This window comes from Lagenorhynchus albirostris, chromosome 1 (assembly GCF_949774975.1).
Source record: "Lagenorhynchus albirostris chromosome 1, mLagAlb1.1, whole genome shotgun sequence".
NCBI classification, from domain to species: Eukaryota; Metazoa; Chordata; class Mammalia; order Artiodactyla; family Delphinidae; genus Lagenorhynchus; species Lagenorhynchus albirostris.
The window spans coordinates 44311192-44332522 of record NC_083095.1 but is presented as its reverse complement, the minus strand read 5'-3'; the positions used below and the strand labels follow the sequence as shown (position 1 = coordinate 44332522).

General features: G+C 35.6%; 1 protein-coding gene across 4 annotated transcripts in view; it reads left to right on the top strand.

Moving 5' to 3' along the window:
• Positions 1-21331, top strand: part of TMEM260 (transmembrane protein 260) — a 60544-nt gene that overhangs the window by 23799 nt on the left and 15414 nt on the right. Inside the window, exons 4-12 of one of the 4 annotated variants that reach the window (XM_060142123.1) lie at positions 2912-3089; positions 4477-4590; positions 8041-8220; positions 9742-9782; positions 12842-12925; positions 14134-14248; positions 15597-15766; positions 18110-18281; positions 20989-21137. In XM_060142123.1, coding sequence (XP_059998106.1) covers positions 2912-3089; positions 4477-4590; positions 8041-8220; positions 9742-9782; positions 12842-12925; positions 14134-14248; positions 15597-15766; positions 18110-18281; positions 20989-21137 — 1203 coding nt within the window. Of the gene's footprint in view, positions 1-2911; positions 3090-4476; positions 4591-4610; positions 4811-7976; positions 8221-9741; positions 9783-12841; positions 12926-14133; positions 14249-15596; positions 15767-18109; positions 18282-20988; positions 21138-21331 lie in introns of those variants that run through there. The other 3 variants (XM_060142144.1, XM_060142131.1, XM_060142137.1) reach the window with 3 other exon arrangements.

The window sequence follows — 21331 nt, the reverse complement described above, 5'->3', positions numbered from 1 at the left end:
CCGCTGCGCCACCAGGGAAGCCCCTGATTTGTTTTTTTAACTTCTTATTTTGCCGTAATTTCAGATTTATAGAAAAGTGGCAAGAAGAGCCCAACTCTGTCTACCCTTTACCCAGGTTCCCCAGATGTTAGTATTTTACCACATTCGCTTTATGCTTGACTCAGTGAGTATGCATGTATTGTTTTGTTTTGTTTTTTAACCATTTAAGAATAAGCTGCAGTCATAGTATCCTTTTACCCTTAAATGCTTCAAGATATGTTCCTTAAAAACATTTTCTTGTGTATCCACAATGGAGGTCTCAAAGAAATTATCAGTGATACAACACTGTTACCTAACCTTCAGACTTGATTCAATTTTTCCAATTTTCTCAGATAGTGTTCTTATAGTAGAAGAAAATCCTAGATCATATCTTTTATTCTGTTGTGTATTCCTCTTTAATCTGAAACTGTTCCTCATGATTTTTTTTTTGTTTTTTGTCAAGACCTTGACATTTTTTGATACATACGGGCCAGTTATTTTGTAGTGTCCTTCAGTTTGAGTTTGTCTTTCCTCTTGCTTAAATTCAGGTAATGCATTTTTGGCAGGAATGCCATAGAAATGATGCTGTATTCTTATTATTGCAATAGATAAGGAAGCATATGATGTTTGTTTGTCCCATTACTGGGCTGTCAACTTTGATCATGTGGTTAAGATTGTGTCTGTCCAGTTTGCCACTGTAAAGTTACCATTTCTCCCTTTGTAATTAATCTGTTAACAGGATGATACCTTTAGACTATGTACATATTTCTGTTACTGCAAACCTCTTACCAACTATTCTGGTATCCATTGATTATTGTTATGACAGTTGCCAAATGGTGATTTTAATTCCATCATTTCTTCTGCAGTTATTAGTTATCAGTTGACTTTCCATGGACTTTCTCTTCTCACCCAATTTTTGTATCACTATAGATTCATAGATTCTTATTTATTCATTGGGTTACAGTCTATTACTATAATTATCTTGACGATCAAGTTATCCCCAGTTTGGCCATGAGAGCCCTGTAAGCTGGCTCCTATGTCCTTTTGTCATGTCTCCGTTTGAGCACTTCCTTTCTTTTAAGTAGAGGAAGGAATCTTGCATCTTATGCTGACTGTCCAGAGTCATATTGAGAGCTGAAACTTAGTTCCTTTAAAATGTTGCTAATACTTGAAGATTAATTCATTCTCTCATTTGCTAAGTTTCCTTTCTGTGCTTGGGGCTAGATGCTTCCAATCTAAGTGAAGTTTAACTCCAGTTCATATTTCAAAAACAATGTCAAAATAATTGTTACAGACAGTTAAATGCTATCAATATGCAGAGATGGGCTAGAAACCAGGGAATTGAAGAGAAAATTGAGAAAAGAGCAGAGTTTTAATAAAGGAGCAGTGAAGATATTCAGTTCAGCACTACAGCATGAGCAAAGGTGCAGAGCTAGGAATAGTCCTGTCTTATTAGGGAATTTTGAGGAGCTTGACTAGTTGGTGGGAGATCATGTTGGTAATTAGTGGCTAGGGGTGTCTGGTTTATTGGGAGCCTGGATTCCAGCCTAACTCATTTCTTATTTATCCTATAGGGATGAAGAGTATTCACAAAGAGTATGTTTCAGAAAGTTTAATCTGATGTTATATTGCAGAAGGTTGGAAAAACATAAGACAAGTTAGGAAACTATTAAAATAATTGAGTCTAAGGCAATAGGAATACAAATCAAAAGGAATCTGGGAAGGAATTTGGAAAGAAGAAATAACTTTAGGGTACTGAATCAGGATAACTGGGAGAATGGGGTTCTCTGCAAGAAATAGGAAACTGATGATTTTTATAAGGGAAAGAAAACAGAAAAATTGTAAAGAGAAACTCAAAGAAAAACAAGTTTGGTGATACTGAAATTTTTTAGCTTTTTTTTTTTTTCTATTAAGATTGATTAAAAGCCATGCAGTTACTCCATACTTTTTATGCAAAGCAATACAGCTAAAAAGTAATGCCCTGGGACCATATAATATCATAATTATTAGACACAGAGATGCTTGCTGAATAATGCTTGTAAGCAACAGATTTTCAGTAATAGCTTTAATTTTCATAGCTTTAGATTTATAGTGAAATAGGAAGTTGTTTTGGTTTGATATGCCACACTACCAGTCTCAAATCTTATCTCTGAATTGAGATCCAGTTTCCTTGACTGATTTGAAATGTGGGGCTCTTGTTGGCATTTGGGGGCGAGGAATTTGTTTCCAAGTGTAGCATTTGATTCTTCTGGGTTTCTAAAATTCACATTCCCATCCTTCTCTTTAAAAGATATATCATTTTTAACTTTGACGTTGTGTAAAGAAGAAATCATCAGAAACTAAGAATCTAGCTTACAAGATCTTAAAAGCACCAAATATTGTGACCAAGACATATTTTGCCAAATGTTGGGAGGTAAATGTAGGAAGTACCTAGATCCAAACATTCCACAATAAGGGAATGTTCCTGAACAGGTATTCTGCCGTTTCATTAATTTTTACAATTAAACGCATTTCAGTCTTAACCAGTCGTTATCATTCTTCTTCTTAGATATAGCAAGAAAAATGACACAGGTTTGTTATCTCTCTAGCTACTGTCTCTTCAGGCTTTCTGAACTGGCTTGAATCCTAAAGGTTACATCTGAGAACTAAACCTCATCCAATCCATAGGATACCAAGCAGGTTTGTTCATTTGTTTGTTAATAGGTTAATATATGGACTTCATAATTAAAATCTGTTGAAAGGAATTATTACATGAAGTAATGTATTAACCATCTAATGTGTTGGGATAGTGCTGGGCGACTGTCATAATTGCTGCTGCTACAGTTCACAAAAAGGAAAGTAAAGTCGGTCCTTTTGGTTGGGAAAGAAGATTTCATGTTATCTGTATTTGCAGGCTTTCTGGCTCATATGCTGGAGGAATCCTTGCTGCGGGGGTGTTTTCATTTTCTCGTCTAACATGGCAGTGGTCCATTGCAGCAGAGGTTTTTAGCTTAAACAATCTGTTTGTGGGGCTGCTTATGGCTCTTACTGTACATTTTGAGGAGGCAACAACTGCACAAGAAAGATCAAAGGTAACCTATTTTGATCAAAGTGAAATCACTTTTTGTTTTAATTTTTAGACATGCTCTATTTCTTTTTAACTTTGGTTTAGATATTGTTTATCTATTCTGATTACTGTCGAGGTAATCTAGGCATGTTGAGAGAGAAAATATTCTCAATTCTTTTACTATGAACGATGAGAGCCTTTATAAAACGTGCAATTTTTTTTTTCTTTCAGAGTTCAGAAGGTTTTTGAAGAATGAGGGTATTCTGAAATCCCTTTTGAGTCCTATGAGAAAGATAGACTTGGTTAATCCACCATCGCGTGTGTGTGTGTGTGTGTGTGTGTGATCTTAAGATGCCAAGTCCTCAGTTGACTACCTTAAATTATTTACCATTATGGCACATCGACTTATTCTCTAATTGCCAAAAAAATCAAATTTGCACTTTTTTTTTTAACTAAAAGGAGAGGATCAACTGTAAAATGAAGTAGTCCCAAAGAGATTACAGTGACTTCTAAGGCCAACACTATCATCAAAATAATTTGAAATGTGGAGGAACCCTGTCTTCTAAGGGCTTACCGTCTGTACATTGAAGAGTGCCAGATCATCTTAGTATATGCACAGCCTGTGTCATTAAAGATTATAGAAACAAAAGAATATAAAAGTTTATCTGTGGCTTCCATAAACAAACCTGTGGTGCTATTCGAGTTTATTTATTTATTTATTTTGTGGTACGCGGGCCTCTCACTGTTGTGGCCTGTCCCATTGCGGAGCACAGGCTCCGGACGCGCAGGCCCAGCGGCCATGGCTCACGGGCCCAGCCGCTCCGCGGCATGTGGGATCTTCCCGGACCGGGGCACGAACCCGTGTCCCCTGCATCGGCAGGCGGACTCTGAACCACTGCGCCACCAGGGAAGCCCCTAGAGTTTATTTTTTATTTAAAATAAACTTTTTTCTGATTATGAAAATAACAGATGTTCAAAAATAGCAGAAAGACCACCCATAGAGAACCAGATTTCTAAATAAAAGTGTTATATTCAATTCATTTAATTCAATAGGAGAAAAAGTAAAGCAGAATTGTTGAACTTCAGTTCTAGATTTCACTTGAATGAGAATTACACAATATCCTGTTACTGTTAGGACATGTCATCGTATAGGACTTAGTAAAACTTAGTTTGAAGACAGTAATTTAAGGTCACACTCTGCAATGATTTGATGAGAATGAAAAATAATAATAAAAAATAATGGTGATAAACATTAGTGCATGTTAGAGCATGACTGTTTGCATCTAAGATGTTGATTTTAACCAGACTTATTGTACAAATGCTTAGCTTTAATATAAAGAATAGCTTTTTACTATTGTGCTGTTTTTGGTGAATTTTTAACTTGGATTTTTTTTCTTTTTTTTTCTTTTCAGATAGCTAAAATTGGTGCTTTCTGCTGTGGCCTTAGCTTATGTAATCAGCACACAGTAGTAGTCTATGTTTTGTGCATAATACCATGGATTCTTTTTCGACTTTTAAAAGAGAAGGTAAGTTTTTCTTTTTTTTTTTTGCGGTACGCGGGCCTCTCACTGCCATGGCCTCTCCCGTTGTGGAGCACAGGCTCCGGACGCGCAGGCTCAGCAGCCATGGCTCACGGGCCCAGCCGCTCCACGGCATTTGGGATCTTCCCAGACCGGGGCACGAACCCGTGTCCCCTGCATCGGCAGGCAGACTCTCAACCACTGCCCCACCAGGGAAGCCCCAAAGGTAAGTTTTTGAGTAAAAATGAAAATTCATAATATTTTATTTATGCCCACTATGACATTTAGGGAATCAGAAAACATGGGGCTTGCTTTATTTATTTATTTATTTCATATAAAGCTTGATAGGAATATCATTGAATCTATAGATGGCGTTGGGTAGTATGAACATTTTAACAATATTAATTATTTTAATCCATGAACATGATATATGTTTTCATTTGTGTCTTCTTCAGTTTCTTTCATCAATGTCTTATAGTTTTCAGTACACAGATATTTCACCTCCTTGGTTAAATTTATTCCTAAGCATTTTATCTTTTTGATGTTATTGTAAATGAGATAGTTTATTTTTTTCCAGATAGTTCATTGTTATTATATAGAAACACAACTAATTTTTGTGTGTTGATTTTGTATCCTTCAACTTTCCTGAATTTGTTTATTAGTTCTAACAGCTTTTTGATGGAATCTTTAGGATTTTCTATATAAGATCATGTCATCTGCAAACAGAGACAATTTTATTTCTTCTTTTTTTTTTTTTTCTTTTGGCTCTGCTGAGCCGCATATGGGATCTTAATTCTCCCACCAGGGATCGAACCCCTGCCACCTGCAGTGGAAGCGTGGATTCCTAACCACTGGACTGCCAGGGAATTCCCACTTCTTCCTTTCTAATTTGGATTCCTTTTATTTCTTTTTCTTGCCTGATTACTCTGAGTAGGACTTCAGTACTATGTTGAACATGAGTGGTAAGACTGGTGAGTGGGCACCCTTGTCTTGTTCCTGATCTTAAAGGAGAAGCTTTCAGTCTGTCACCACTGAGTATGATGTTAGCTGTGGGCTTGTCATATATGGCTTTTATTACGTTAATGTATGACCCACATCCGTTAAATCAGAATTATTTTAGATTGGGATCAGCCGCTGGCTCGGCTCTGCAGACGTGCACAACTGCTGGCTAAGATCTCTGCTCTGGCACTGCTGCAAGCAGGAACGTGGTCTGCCAAGATGGGAGACTGGTTGCTGGAAACCCTGCTCCCCTTCTCCGTCTCTATCTGATCCCCAATGGTTGAGCCCTGAAGATCCCCCCAGTAGTCCCTGCGAGGTGAGAACTGAGTGAGCCTCCTGGGAAGCATCCTGCAATGCTGGGGGAGTGGGATATCCACCTTGGGCTCTCTTTTCCCTCCCACTGGAAAAACTGTAGTCCTACGGGAGTCCTCTTGGTGCAGTGCTGTGCTGGCCTAGGGGAGGGGTGACGTGGTCAGAGTGCCCCCTGACACTTCGAAAGTGGTCTTTCTCAGTCTCTGTGGTCCAGGAATATGCTTTAGCCTCAACCCCAGTTTCTGGGATTTTCACAGTGGGGCCATGTCTATGGATAGTTGCTGATGGTGTTTTGTGAGGACTGAAGCTGGGAATGATTTATGTTGCCATCTTGATGGTGTCAGTCTTAGCCAGTCTTCTGATATCACAGGAGGTGCATTTAGATATCAGAGAGGTACATTCTTTGGCATGAACTTAAAAATCTTTTGTGTTAGTTCTTTGAAGGGAGAGCTGTATTCTTATATAAAACATGCAAGACTCAATAGTTGACAAGTTAGGAGCCTGGTCTGAGAGCCTGTTTACTCTGTACTTAGATCAGCTACTGATGAATGACGAAATTTGGGAAAGTATGACTCTTCAAAGGACCTTTTATTTTCCTTATTTAAAGAGCAGAGGCTAGAAAATAAGATCTACCAGTGAAGTGACAGGGAGTTGGATCTCACTGGTCAGGTGATCTAAGGCAGAGCTGGAGGTCCTGAGTCAGTTGGTTGCAACCCTGACTGCTCACTTAAATTATCTGGGAAGCTTTAAGAAAGTAAGTAAGAGAGAGTGTGCATGTGTGTGTGGCTGTGTGGCTGTGTGTATCTGTGTGTGTGTGTGTGATCCCACCACCCTAAAATAATTCTGATTTAATTGATTTGGGGTAAGGCCCAGATATTAATATTTTTAAAAAGTTCCCCAGGTGATTCCAGTATACATGCAGCTGGGACTCAGAACCTCTCTCCTGTACTCTCTGAAATAGATCTTATGTGATTGTTTCCCTTTTTATTTCCCATACAAAAGGAAAATTCTGCAGCAACTGCATCTTGCCATTCTAAACTGAACCTTATAATATGCAGAAACTACCAAAATCTAAACATTTACTTTCTTTAAAGGTACTTTTAAGAATAGCAAAGGCATATTTTTCAGTTAGTTATTTCTTATACTTTTTTCATCCCATCATTTTTATGAATCTCATTACCACTTTAGAAATGTCAAACAAAATTAGTACTATAATAAAAACACTCCATTTTCAATTAAGAATGTTTATTTGAAAATGCTGATGTAAGTCAACTGCTTTTCTACTTCTGGTGAATGCAAACTTTGGTACTCATATTCACTGTCACCTATGAATTTTCCTTTTTTGTAAAGGAAAAATGGGCAATTTCCAATCACAATATTTGTAAGAGACCCTTTTCCCAGTTACTAAAGCAACCACTATTTGAATCTTTCTAGTATACCAGAATTCTTCTGGACTTAATCTTTATAAAAATTTGGCAGTGTTGTCCTTTGTTTTAGAAATGTGAAGATGAGAAATATATTCTCCTTGAGGCAAGACTGTTGCATACAACAACAAGTTTCCTTCCTTCCTGTGTAAATTGAGAAAAAAGAACATTTGGATGAACTGGGATGTTACTTAAAAGCTAGCTTCATTTGTGCCAAGTATTTTCATTAAATGTCCAAAACACTTGTAGAAAGAACATATTGTCAGTGTACAATCATAATAAAGTATATAGTTGAAGTCTGCTCCTGATGATGGGAATGAAGTGAATCAGTATTAGAACAATATTTTGGGCATTTTCAAAAACAGCCAGACACCGTAATCACTTCCAAGTGGGTTATCTCAGCTGTGCAATGCTGCATGTCATGACATGGTTTTAAATGTAAAAGATGCAATAGACATGATACTCATGAGTCTTTGCTAATATTATTTGCTTCACTCAGATTTCACCTGCCATGCAAAGGAATTCAGACTGATGCAATTTTCTAGTAATCCACAGTAATCAGAAAGTTTAACATCGTATTCTGTGGTGACTTAATATAAATTGAGAGATCAGCTCTGAGTAAACATATTTGATGTTTTCCTTGATGTGTTCTTGAAGTTCCAGGATGAATCTGACTAAAATAAACATTATTATACATGTGACACCGTGTGCTCTGATGCAGGAACTCTCCCTGGGCTCTTTGTTGAAGTTGGGTCTGTACCTCTCTGCTGGTTTGCTGCCCTATGTCTACCTTCCTATCTCATCCTACCGCCATCAAGCCCGTTGGACCTGGGGAGACCAGACAACATTGCCAGGATTTTTGACACATTTTCTCAGGGAAGAATATGGAACATTCAATCTGGTAAATTTATATTTCAAGCCCTTTTAAGGAAATAAGTGGCAAAACTTCAGTGTTCTGCCTGGACCTTGAGTGGAAAAAAAAAAATCAGTGTTTTTGTATCAATGACAGTACCTGGAATTTTCATTTGTTATTTGTATAGCAGACTTGCCCCTTGGAATGTAGCCTTTCACATATGTTAGAAAAAAAAATGAATCACTTAATCCGACATCATCCTGTTGTATATCCTGAATGTGTTTTTCAGGATAACAAGCAGTAAAAAGACTGCTGCCCGCAGTTGAAGCATTTCAGTCTTGTTAGCATTGGGTATCACTTGGGCTCTTGGTCTGTGATTAAAAATATTTGGAAATGATTAAAGGGAAAAAAATCTCAAAAATTTTAATATACCTTAATGAGCATATTTGTTTCTTTTTTTTAAACATATTTGATGAACAGTGTTCATGTTAGTATTCAGTGGGGTATCTAAATATGTAAATGCTTCATAAAATATGATCTCACTTAATGGAAACTGTATGTTCTAAAGAATTTCAAAAGGCCTTTCTTTTCCTAAGACATAAATTAGGGGAAAACACTAAATGTGGTTGTAGGTAATGGCTATCTGAAAAGTGAAAGGATAAATAGATGGGTTTTTATTTTAAGAAAGACAGTTGTATCTGATTTTTCTTTCATGGTTTGCACTTTCTGTGTCTTAAGAAGGCAAATCTCAGAAGACTACAATATTATATGATACCATTTATACAAAATTCTAAGCCATGCAAAAACTAAACAGTCTATTGCTGAAGGATACATAAAAAGTAGTAAAACGATATAGTAAAACTGTATATATATATATATATACAGTTACCACTGGGGGACAAGAAAGCCCCTTTGAGAGCTTTGTGAGATACCTTATGGTATTCGTGCAGTTCTGTTTCTTCAGTGAGTGGTGAGTCTATAGATTTTTTAAAACTCTTTATTCCCTAAATATATATTATATATGTTTTTCGTATGTAGGAGGTATTTCATAATAAAGTCATTTAATAAAAGGATAATTATTATTTTTTGACTTAGAAAGTTTGGTACTTTAAATTTATACTCTGGTTTACTTACATTGCTTATTCCATTGAAATATTGCTTGAGGGCCATTCCAGATTTGAAATGTGTATAATTCACACATAATTGTGAAATTACAGGCAGGCGATAATGAGCTTTAACCAAAGTGCCCAAAAAAAGAGCTTAAAGAGACTTTGTAATGAAAGTGTAAAATCTGTTAGTTCATTAATGTGTTAATCATTCCTGCTGGAAGAGTTTAACTGATTTTTAGCCAATTATTGTCTCTGAAATTATTCCTAAGGGATATCTGTGTTTAGTTTTCACTGACTTCTCCTAAAAAATCCAATAAGGCTCTGAAGTAAACACTTTGAATGAAGAGACAAGTTGCATTGTATATTTAAACATGTATCTTTTAAATCAGGGTAATTAAAACACAATAGTCTACCAAAGCTTCAGTTTAATGCTTATGCAAATAAACTTTTTTATGTTTAGGCCAAATCTGAAATAGGATCCAGTATGTCTGAAATATTGCTGTGAGTATGAAATATCTTAAACTATTTTTAAATGAATTCTTTATTAGTTCCTTTAAACGATTTTAGGGATTTCTGAGTTTATCTCTTTGTGAAGCAGTACGTCTGAGATGTAGTTTTCACCTCTGTGGTTAACAGTTTTTGTGTATAATGACAAATATTCCAGCATTTCCTTCAATAAGATAAAGCTTAAAATGAGTAATAAATAAAACAGTAAATAAGACTATTAGGAGACTAAATAGAATATATAAAATGAAAATGTTTCAACTTTCAGTTGTATACAAAATTACCCAATGTATTGTTGCTTTAGAAATAACTTTTTCTTTGTTTATATCTTCTTTCTTTTGGAGACATTTTAGAACATTGTATTTAACACAATTTGAACAATTATTTTCTTGTTATTTTGGTTTGAGCTATATTCATTTAATTCTTCAAACATTAATTTATTTAATGTTTTTTAAGAGTTCCTTTAAGCTGTCTGTAAGCTCTATTTTTGACTTGCATATGTTTAAACATCCAGCCTTATTAGAACCAGCTTAAGCAAATATATTTTCATCTATATTATCTATTAGAGTTCTTTGAAAAATGGGTTAATATTTGCTTTAAAACCTATACAAAGCTGGGATGAAGTGAGAGAGTAACACTGACATATATACACTAGCAAACGTAAAATAGATAGCTAGTGGGAAGCAGCTGCATAGCACAGGGAGATCAGCTCGGTGCTTTGTGACCACCTAGAGGGGTGGGATAGGGAGGGTGGGAGGGAGATGCAAGAGGGAGGGGACATGGGGATATATGTATATGTATAGCTGATTCACTTTGTTATAAAGCAGAAACTAGCACACCATTGTAAAGCAATTATACTCCAGTAAAGATGTTAAAAAAAAAACCTATACAGATTAAGGCAACTTGAAAAATATACATACCAGTTCTGTAATATTCTTACAATATTTTCAATATAAAATTAGGGATGAATAGGTTTCTCTAACACTAAAGTGATCTCCTAACTATTAATATGGAATTCACAGGACTACTTGAAAACTATTTTTAAAATATGGGGAAAATATTTCAAATCTATATGTGAGGTAGTTCACAGGTTCTCACAATTTCTGTCTTGTTCATTTGCTAGCTTGCTTGCTTCCTTCCATACTTCCTTCTTTTCTTTTTAAATTACTTTCTTTTTACTCCAAGAAATGATACATAATTATTACAGAAAATTTAGCAAATACAGGCAAGCAAACCAAGAAATTAAAATTACTATAATTCCAACATGCAGAGATAACCACTGTTCTTAATCCATTAACATTTTTGTCTATATCCTTCCAATATTTTTAATATTTTTGCTTGTTTTTGAAAATATAATCATAATGTATACTCTGTTTTGTTAGCCTGCTGTTTTTCATTTAATACTATATCTTGAAAATATTTCCCTGCCACCAGTTATTCTTATATAACCTTTTGAGGTTCTTACAATTGACTTTAAATATTTCTTTTTATGTCTGACAGAGACTTTTGTGGCTCCTTTTTCTTTTCTGTTGGGAAGAAGGTAGTAAGAAGCTCAGTTCCCCTTTTAAAGATAAAGACAACTTTATCAGTGTCTCTGGGGCTTCTCCTTTGTTCTGCTTTTCTCCATGCCAAGACTCCCTGCGGGCTCTTTTCTACCTGCCTTCCAAAGTTGTCACATTCAAGATCACTAGTATATTTTGTCTTAACAATCCCACATGAACTCCAGAGAAGCCTCAAGACTAATCCTAGACCATACATCTAACTCTCATTAGTAGCACATAAAAGTCATTTATTGGGGAACTTAAAGACCTCTTTTACATTGAAATAATAGCAGTTAGGTCATATACTTAGAAAAAAAGACTTGACAAGAGCGATGACCACTCACACCGACACTGTTTGCTCAAACGAAATCGTAATACGGTATGGGGGCATAATCCTAGCACTCTCTGAATGAGTGAGAGAATTTCTAGTCTTTGTTTCAGGTGGACAAGAGTATTGAGAAAGGCAACTCATAATTAACTTACTAGAAAATCCTTCAACATGATGGAACCTAATCATCTTCTCTTTTCCAGTCAAGCAAATTACATTCTTTCTCCATGCATATCTTTAAATTGAAATCCTGTTGAATTGCATTCTGGAAATTATTGAATCTAACCCTAGGCAGTGACCATGTTTTAGAGCTTACATTTAAGCAACAGATCTCCAAGAATAAATTTTGAGACTGACTTCATTCCTTTTGAAGAATGGTTTGAAATGGGCCTCATGCTGGAATCAATTTTTCAAGTGTATTTGAAAATGAGTAAGGATATCTTCTCATAGTAGATACGTTTCTATTAGTAAAATACACATTGTGTAGTTTTCATAATTATGGCATCACATTTTTTCCAGTAAAACTGCCAGTAGGGAGAAGAAAGTTCTTTGAGATAGTGTATAGAGTCATTTCTTTTTTAAAAATTGGAGACTGCTAGAGCTATTTGAGAACTCAGGTAACACTTAGAAAATGCTTATTAGTTAATGAAAGAATTTAGATTAATTGTAGGGGAAAAATACATTTCTTGGAGATTGCTTAAACATTTTTTGAACCAAATAGTATAGAAAACAAGGAAGCCTTTTACGGAAGAAGATAACCTAGAAAAGGATGGTTAGAGATCACTTCTCTTTCCTTTTTTCTTCATGATTGGATCTCCAGAAAATTATTTGAATTGTTTTATTTTCAGTTTCATATGACTTCTTATCAAACTAATCTAGGATACAAATTGGTTTATAATATCAGTATAGTATACCAATATCAAAAATACCGAATAATTATTTGTTCTTATCTCAGGTCAAATTGTGTAAGTTGTTAACCAAATGTTACAACTGGAAAATATCTTAGACTGTTTAACTCTTTCTTGTGGTACTTTTTCTCCCCAATTTAAAAGAACACAAAATTTTAAAATCTGACTCAAAGCCTTAAAATTATTCATTGCATAATCAGATATAGTCTATAAAGAATGCTTTATTTGGAACTAACAAATTTGGTTTTTGCCAACAATAAATTAGATTGTCTTTTACAGTTCTCAGGTGACAAATATGAGGACCCAACTCTCATTCAACATTCAAGCCCTTGCAGTTTGGGCAAATATATGTTTAGTAAGAAAGTGAGTAAAGTAATTCCTTTTTCCATTATTTTTCCCATGTTCATTAATTGAATTAATATATTCAATGTCATTATAGAACATTGCCAGTAGTATTTTATATTCCAAATAAATGACTCTAACCAGTTGTATTAAGGCAAATATGTATTTCTTTTTTGCTAGGTTTTTTTTCTAATTATAAATTAATGACTTTGGAAGATTGAACAGTATATTATAATCTAACTAAGTGGGCCATCTGATATCTTAAACTTCTGGTTTGATCTCTTACTATCCCATACATAGCCAATTATTGTTGCTTTGCAAAAGAGGCAAACAATTATTTGAACTCCCCTGAAGAAAAAAGTAACCTCCAATGATAAAAGGAAACCTAAAAAAATATAGCACTATTTACCTCCATTATTTTCTTGTTCATTTACTTTCTAGCCTTTTGAGTGTATTTTATGTAAATATATATTTGTATATACATTTATAGTTTTATTTCCTTAACATTATATTTTGAGCTTTTTCCCATACCATAAGAGATACTTAGAATCATTTAAATTTCTGTATAATATTCCATACTATAACCTAGGACAATTAATTTAAATGTTCTCGTATTTGAGGGTCTTAGATTGCTTCCACTTTTTCCACTATTATAAGTAATACCAAAGCATTGTTGTGGATTAATTCTTATCCACACTTCTGGTTCTTGCTTAAAAATTTATGCCCACATGTCAAATTACTGGGTCAATGAATGTGAATATTTTCTTTAAGGCTCTTGATATATATTATCAAATTAACTTTTCTTGAACATTGTACTAACATATATTCTCATACAACTGCATTCTCACCAGCACTGAGATTTGTCATTTTTAAATCTTTATTATTTTGATGCATGAAATTACTCTTTTGTTTTGCATATGTTTAATTACATCTTAAATTTAACAAGATTAGTCATTTATATTTCTTCTGCAGATTTTAACTTCGTATCTTCTGCTGCATAGTTCCAAATTATGCTGTCGACAACATGTAGTGCAGTGTATGGTTTATTACTATGCTTTGGTTATCTATTCCAACTCATATTTTTAAACCTAAGATCTTTCTTTTTTCCTACTTAAAAATGGAAAGTTTTTTAGTTCCAAATTTTTTTTCATAGTTTAAAACTGTGTAATATTATTATTGATATTCATGTCACATAAATAATTTTGGACATATTTTAATTTTTTTTATAGGGACAGACAGAACTCATCATTAGTATGGCTTTTTACTGGAATGTTTTGCATTTATTCATTGTTCTTTGCTTGGAGGGCAAATTTAGATATTTCAAAACCACTTTTCATGGGTGTGGTAAGTTTTACTTAGATATATCCTTTGACCAGAAAGTTAGTGAAGAATGTACAAATTTGTCTTTCATGAATCTTGTAGAAGAGCAAGTTATCTCAGAAATAGTTAAAATTGTATATACATTATTATAAATCAAAATTTAAATTATTGAACCAGTAAGGCTAAGCCTTCTTTTTTGGGGGGGTGGGGGGAGGGGGGCGGGAAGCATTGTTTAGTTAACACAATAGTTAAATAGAAAAATAAATGTAAGGTAGATTTCAGTGAGTCATTTTATATGTGTGCTTGCAGATATAGGTACTACTGCATTTCTCCTGGGATTTTCTTTTAAAAATAGCAAAGAAATATGGGTTGTAATTAGGGGCTCTACCAACACATTCCCTTATTTCTTACCTCACCAGTCCAAGCCTGTGCAAAAGAGCAAGTATATTTCTGTTTTTCCCTGACTACCATATCTGAGATTAGAGTATTTCTTCTCCTTACAGAAGAAACTATATAAATGTAGATAGCTCGTTTTTGAACAGCTGAAACAGAGTGTGGGTGTGTGTGTGGGTGTGTGTGTGTGTGTGTGTGTGTGTGTGTGTGTGTGTGTGTTCAAGAGGCCAGATGATAATACCTTACTTGAGAACCTGAGTTCTGAATCAGTTGAGAACACGATAAACCAGTACATTGGGTGGGAGAATCACCTTTGTTACCCATAATGCTGAGATTGGAGAATGTGGTTAATATCTGTGGGGAAGGGAGTCTCCTCATCCTGCATCCCTGAATGGACTAGTCACAGGCAGTGCTGCACAGGGCAGGCCTCTTCCCTCCCCAGCTCACCTCACCCCAGAGTCTTCCCCTGGACAAGTACTTCCTGTGGGCGGCTCACTTCCAAGAGGAAAAGAGAGGAAAGAGGAGGGCTATGCAGGCCCAGTCCCAGCTCCCAAACTCCCCAGTCAGCTCAGTCCCTACAATCCTTCAGGAAGAAATAAGTGAGGGTAGAGAGAGACCAGGAGTGTTATACTAGTGGAGCTTCTCTACATGGAAGGAAACATCAGGAGTTAAGCAAAAGCATTTCTCCACCTCTTCTGCTTTGAATGTTAGAATAAAGAGTTCAAGATGAAGTTTGTAGTATAGAAAAGAATGTGTGGATCCAAAAAGGAAGATCCACACGTCAAACAAGGAAGGAGGAATGCTTGAAAATTGAAAAATAAAGTGACATGGAGTTAGGTTGGAGAAGTCAGTTAGGAATACCTAAATGACACAGGCATAAGCAGCTAGATACATGCAATATATTTTAAAAATATATAAATACCTGATTGATTGCATGAACCAATCAACTGGACGCACTGTTTGCATGCCTCTTTCACAGGTGGAACGGTTCTGGATGCAGAGCAATGCAGTGGTGGCTGTCCTCGCTGGCATCGGTTTGGCTGCACTTGTTTCTGAGAGTAACCGAGTACTGAACACCAATGGGCTTCAGTGTCTGGAATGGCTTTCAGCAACTCTTTTTGTAATTTACCAAATATATTCTAATTATAGGTAACACATGGTTATTTTTATGAAAAGTAGCATTCAAGCCAGAGGCGTTTGGATATTTAGATTCTAGGGGTTTGTCTTATTTTTACCTTCCACTAGTTTTCAAAGTGAGACAGCTTGGTCTGAATGCAGTGGTTCTTAAACTTTTGAACAAGAATCTCAGCATGAGTGATGTGTAGTTTCAGGCCAATTGCAAACAAGGTTTTGGCTGGTGCATGTAAACACTCTGTATATTTTCCACTAAGGAATCCTAGAGATACTTTGTAGAATCTGGAGTGTACCTAAAATTCCATGATCTGAAATACCACTTAGATGGAGACTAAAGACATTTGGGGTTTTTTTGTATGCCCTAAAATAATTCACTTTATGCTTCAAAGATTTCATCTTTTGAGTAATCCTTGGCCCTTATCTCGTATTCTCTGTAGTAGTGTATATTAAGTATTTTAAATAATCAAAGTTCTAGAAGTTTCTTAGCCCTGATGCATTATTAGTATTATATGTGTTTTTCAAAATCTGCTTAATAACCATTATAATGAAAACTTCAGTCTAACATAAAAGATGTAAAAGTTTAGATGATAGTTCATTTATTTGCGGCAGTATTGAGTAAACATTACAGAAGTGGAAGAGTCCATTGGAGTTTTGTTACACTGAGATTTGATTGGTACTTTAAAAGGTTACACTCCCCCTTTCAACTTAACTTGAAAAACTGATGTTCTTTATAATACTGAGGAAGAGCCGGTGTTAGGAAGGCTGTGTCACCAGGAGGCCTTGTGGAAAGGGGATGCAGGTCCCAGATACAACTCCAAGTTCAAGAAGGGTTTGCCGAGCCCATAGTGTGTTTCCCACCCTTTTTAAAAAAAAAAAACCTTAACTATTTATTTGTTTTTTTGGCTGCACTGGGTCTTCGTTGCTGTGCACGGGCTTTCTCTAGTTATGGCGAGCGGGGGCTCCTCTTCATTGCGGTGCGAGGGCTTCTCATTGCGGTGCCTTCTCTTGTGGAGCACCGGCTCTAGGCGCGCAGGGTCAGTAGCTGTGGCTCACGGGCTCTAGAGCGCAGGGTCAGTAGCTGTGGCTCGCGGGCTCTAGGCGCGCGGGCTTCAGTAGTTGTGGTACATGGGCTTAGTTGCTCCACGGCATGTGGGATCTTCCTGGAGCAGGGCTCGAACCCGTGTCCCCTGCATTAGCAGGCGGATTCTTAACCATTGTGCCACCAGGGAAGTTCCACTCACCCTTTTTTATCCCAGTCTTCTCGTGGCTCAGGTCTTTAGGGCAATTCCAGTTCCACACCAGGGATGCCTGCACAGACTGGGTGGTTTGGTTTGGTTTTGATTCTTTTTTTACCCCAGGTGAATGGAATAGACAGCAACTTTCCTGGGTGGCAAAATGTGAGACATCACCCTGCAATGTAAGGAATCACAATAGAAAATGGTTGCATCAGTTACAAAGGCAAGGATAATATTTTGTTCCCGGAAGTATTCATTTGCTTTGTGATGCTAACCCAGTGATTCAGCTTTAGGCTGTGTTTTTCAGTACCATTACATGTAATGGACCTGATAATAACAGGAAGGACATTGCTTCTTCTGTTTTTCGATGCATTTCCTTTCTTGTATTCTTTTTCTTTTTTCACGGAAAGCTCTCAGAATTCATGCCAGTTTTTTCTTTGAAGTTAGAAAGTCCACTTCATCCCTGAAAAGAGTTGTACTGCTGTTGTTGGCAATGGCAGATTATGCCTGGAGAGAAGGAAACATCTCAACAAATTATTCCTTCCCTTCTTTCTCATTGGTCTCATTCTCTAGTGATTTCTCAGTCTAGAAGGGAGAGAGGAACACAGGGAGTCTTTGGTCCAGGGAAGTGGTGGAAAGGATCAACCTCTATGTGCAAGAGAGTCAGACAAACGTGCAAATTTATGCCAGAAACTGGCAGATTTCCTTTTGCATTTCTGAAAATTCCTTTGAGCTAAATGGAATTAACATGAAATTACCTTAAACTCCAAGTGGAATCAGAAACCTTACTTCTTTTTAGTGAAATTGGATATGCTTTTAGAAAAAAAGTACTTATTATTGACCACTAACTGATTCCCTTTTTTATGGAAATGATAATGAATTCCATAATTAAAGCAGTATGCTGATTTTTCTCAATTGCACAATTAGTTCCTTCTTTTTTTCCCCCAGTTAATAGTGTTCCCTTTTCAAATATATGCATCCTCTTAGAAGATATGTTAGAATATTTTAAAGCACTAAATGTAGATTGTGTGATGGGAAAGGAATGGAGCAGGAAATAAGCCCAGTCTTATTAAAACTAAAATAATGTGTTGCTATTTTAATATTTTGTAATCCTTTTATTTAGCATTTGTGACCAAAGGACCAACTATGTGATCGATAAGTTTGCAAAGAATCTTCTAGCCTCTATGCCTCATGATGCAATTATCTTACTCAGAGGAGATCTGCCAGGGAATTCTCTCCGTTACATGCATTATTGTGAGGGACTGAGGCCAGATATTTCATTAGTGGATCAGGAAGTAAGTATATGAAAGATACACTTAGAATATAGTAGTAGCCATCATTTTAAAACATATGTTTTTTAAAGAACTATTTTTTTTAAACATTGGGTACAGTTTCTATGATCACTCTTAGGTAAAATATATATCACATTCTTTTATTTATTTTAACTAATAGGAAAAGTCATGAGTTGCTTCTTTCCTTTTTAAACTGAATGTTCTAAGAATTAATGTGTTTCATATTAGATTCAAACAGCATCCTAGGTCTGTAGTTCACGTGACAGACCATGACAATGTTGTGTTGTAAATTTATTTTTAAATTGTTCTTTTACGTCCAGCTAACTCAGCCATTCAAATTAACACTTCCCAGTGATCCAGGGATTAAATTAAATTAGGCTGACTATAAAATAAGTCATACTGCAGGTTGGTATACATTTCATGCAAAATAGAAATTATTAACCACAATTCTGCTATAGAATTTATTTGTAAATTTTGTTGATCTTAAGACAAAAGTATTTTTGGAGAGGACTTGTGAAAATTTCAAGGTCTATTAAAACAATCTTCTTGAACTGAAAAAAATACATGTAAACTATAGGGTTTATTGTTTAAGCCATAAATAGTTAAAGGGAACAAATCTTTCTCTGGTGTTTTTAGAACGGTTGTCAGGAAAAGAGAAATTCTTAACCTTGAAAAAATACATTTAGTTTGAGCAAACTATTAGGCACAATACTTACTTAATAAATTTCATTCAGTTAATGAATAATTAAAATTTTTTGAGAACACTATAAACAGATTTGAAAATATAGGGAAATTTGAAAATTACACATATTTTTAGAAGGAGTTTGCATTTATATCATGTACACAAATGATTAATTTGATCTTCAGTCTAGTGTCTGACCAAAGCTAGATCATTTGTTGAAAATATGGTATCATAATATGATTTTAAATACTATTTGGGATGACAGCTGCTATGATTGAGAAGCTTGGATTTCAAAGTTAATTACACCCAAATTCAAGTCCTCATCCTCTCACTTCCTTGGATGTGTGACTTGGGTCTATTGATTTTTCCTCTCAGAGCTTCTGTTTCCTTATCTATAAAATGGAAATGATCATTAGATAAGTAAGTTAGGATGCTTCTGAATGTAAGGAACAAAATCCCTGACTAAAGAGCAGCTGAAACTATGGAGTTTTTAATCTCATAAGACAAGTAGTCTGGAGAGAGGAGGTTTTAGGATTGATAATACAAGCAGTTCCATGATGACAGTGTTCTGGGGCAGCTTTTCTGCAGGTCTCTTGAACTGATGGATGCCTGGTTCCAAACATCACATGCAAAGTGCATCTCCTGGGGTCTCTCTCTCTCTCTCTCTCTCTCTGTATTGGGAGTAACATGTACCCCAGATGCCCCCAGCAGACCTCTACTTGGGCCCCACTAACCAGTATTGGGTCACTTGACCACTCCTAAACTACTCACTAGCTAAGGAGAATGACTAGAACTACCTGATTAAAACCAGGATTGTGTTAGTTGGAAAGGATTGGCTGTTGAGTGGGCAATCAACAGTGTCTGATATAACTTAATTATTCTCACATAATAAGGTTATTATGAGAATTAAATTAGAAAGAGTAAGGCCATAGCACACAGTGGGTAGTTAATGTTACTATACTCAAGAACTGAAACTATTGGGTAATAAACTAATTCAATAAGTATTTTTTGAGTATTTACAATGTACACTTAGATTAAAATTAATTTGTCACTTCTAGTTAAATGGTTTGTATAGACAAGTAAAACATAAGCATAATTGCTCAAACGATGATATCCAAACTTAATGAAGCTTTGAAGGTGTAAATAGGAGTCTTTTCTTTAAAAAAAAAAGAAATCTGTACATATAAAAGTATAGAATGAAGTATATATTAAGTATAGAATTAAGAAAAAAATTTTGATACTAATGATTTATTTTAATCAAAAGACTATGTAATTAATTTGGAGCTACTAATAAATTCAGATAATTTAGCCAAAGGGTTTTTAATTTTGAGGCCTAGGTTATCATATAATTGAGCTTCTCAAGGGCAGGGATTGATATCTTCTTCATTATAGGTGAGCAATACTTGTTTTTTGAATGAATGAACGAATGAAAGAACAGAGTAATGACACGTCTCTGTATTTTGCCTAGGTTGTCTAGTCTGGCCATCAGAAAGACTTTTCAGGTCCAGCAAACATAGTTTGGGAAGTATTCTGTGCCAGGCAATGTGATAGGCGCAGAGGCAGTGAGATGAAAACAGCCCTTTTCATGTAGGAGCTTGCAGTCTAGTGAGGAATAGGCTAAGAGCTATAACTGAGGTAGGTACAAAGTGCTATAAGAGCATGGGACCTGGGGAGGGCATCTGAGAAGCAGTGGTGTTTAAGCTGGTTCCGAAAGCTCAGTACACTCTCTAGGCATGAGAGCGGGAGGTCATTCTGGGTAGTCTGGCAAATGCATGGAGGTAAGTGAAACTAGGTGCTGCTTTTATTGATGGCTGATAGTTATAATTGAAGGCGTGAAACCTAAGGTCTAAGGCATTAGAAGAAGAGTCAGTGCCACATACCTCAGTTGCATTTGTATGTACTTTTCAATTATGTTTATATTTAATGAGTACCTCCACATTTTAGAACCTTTTCATTGTCCTTGATAAACTTGATTCTTTTTAAAGAAACATATTAAAAGCATGATACCATATTTTATCTTTCTGGCAGATGATGACTTATGAGTGGTATTTACCCAAGATGGCAAAGCATTTACCAGGCGTCAAATTTCCTGGGAACCGGTGGAATCCTGTGGAAGGAATATTACCTAGTGGAATGGTCACATTTAATCTTTATCATTTTCTTGAAGTAAATAAACTGTAAGCACTCTTTTCATATAATAGCTTTTCTAAAATCTTAAGCTTTTCTAAAATTGTTTATGTAGCAGCTGTGCTTCATCCAAAAGACCAATTTTCTACACCTATTTCCCTGTCACCGGTGAGATTATCTCTGTAATTAAATTGAATATCTGTGCATAAATGAGGCCAGGCAGAAATAAATGTTATTGTTCTGG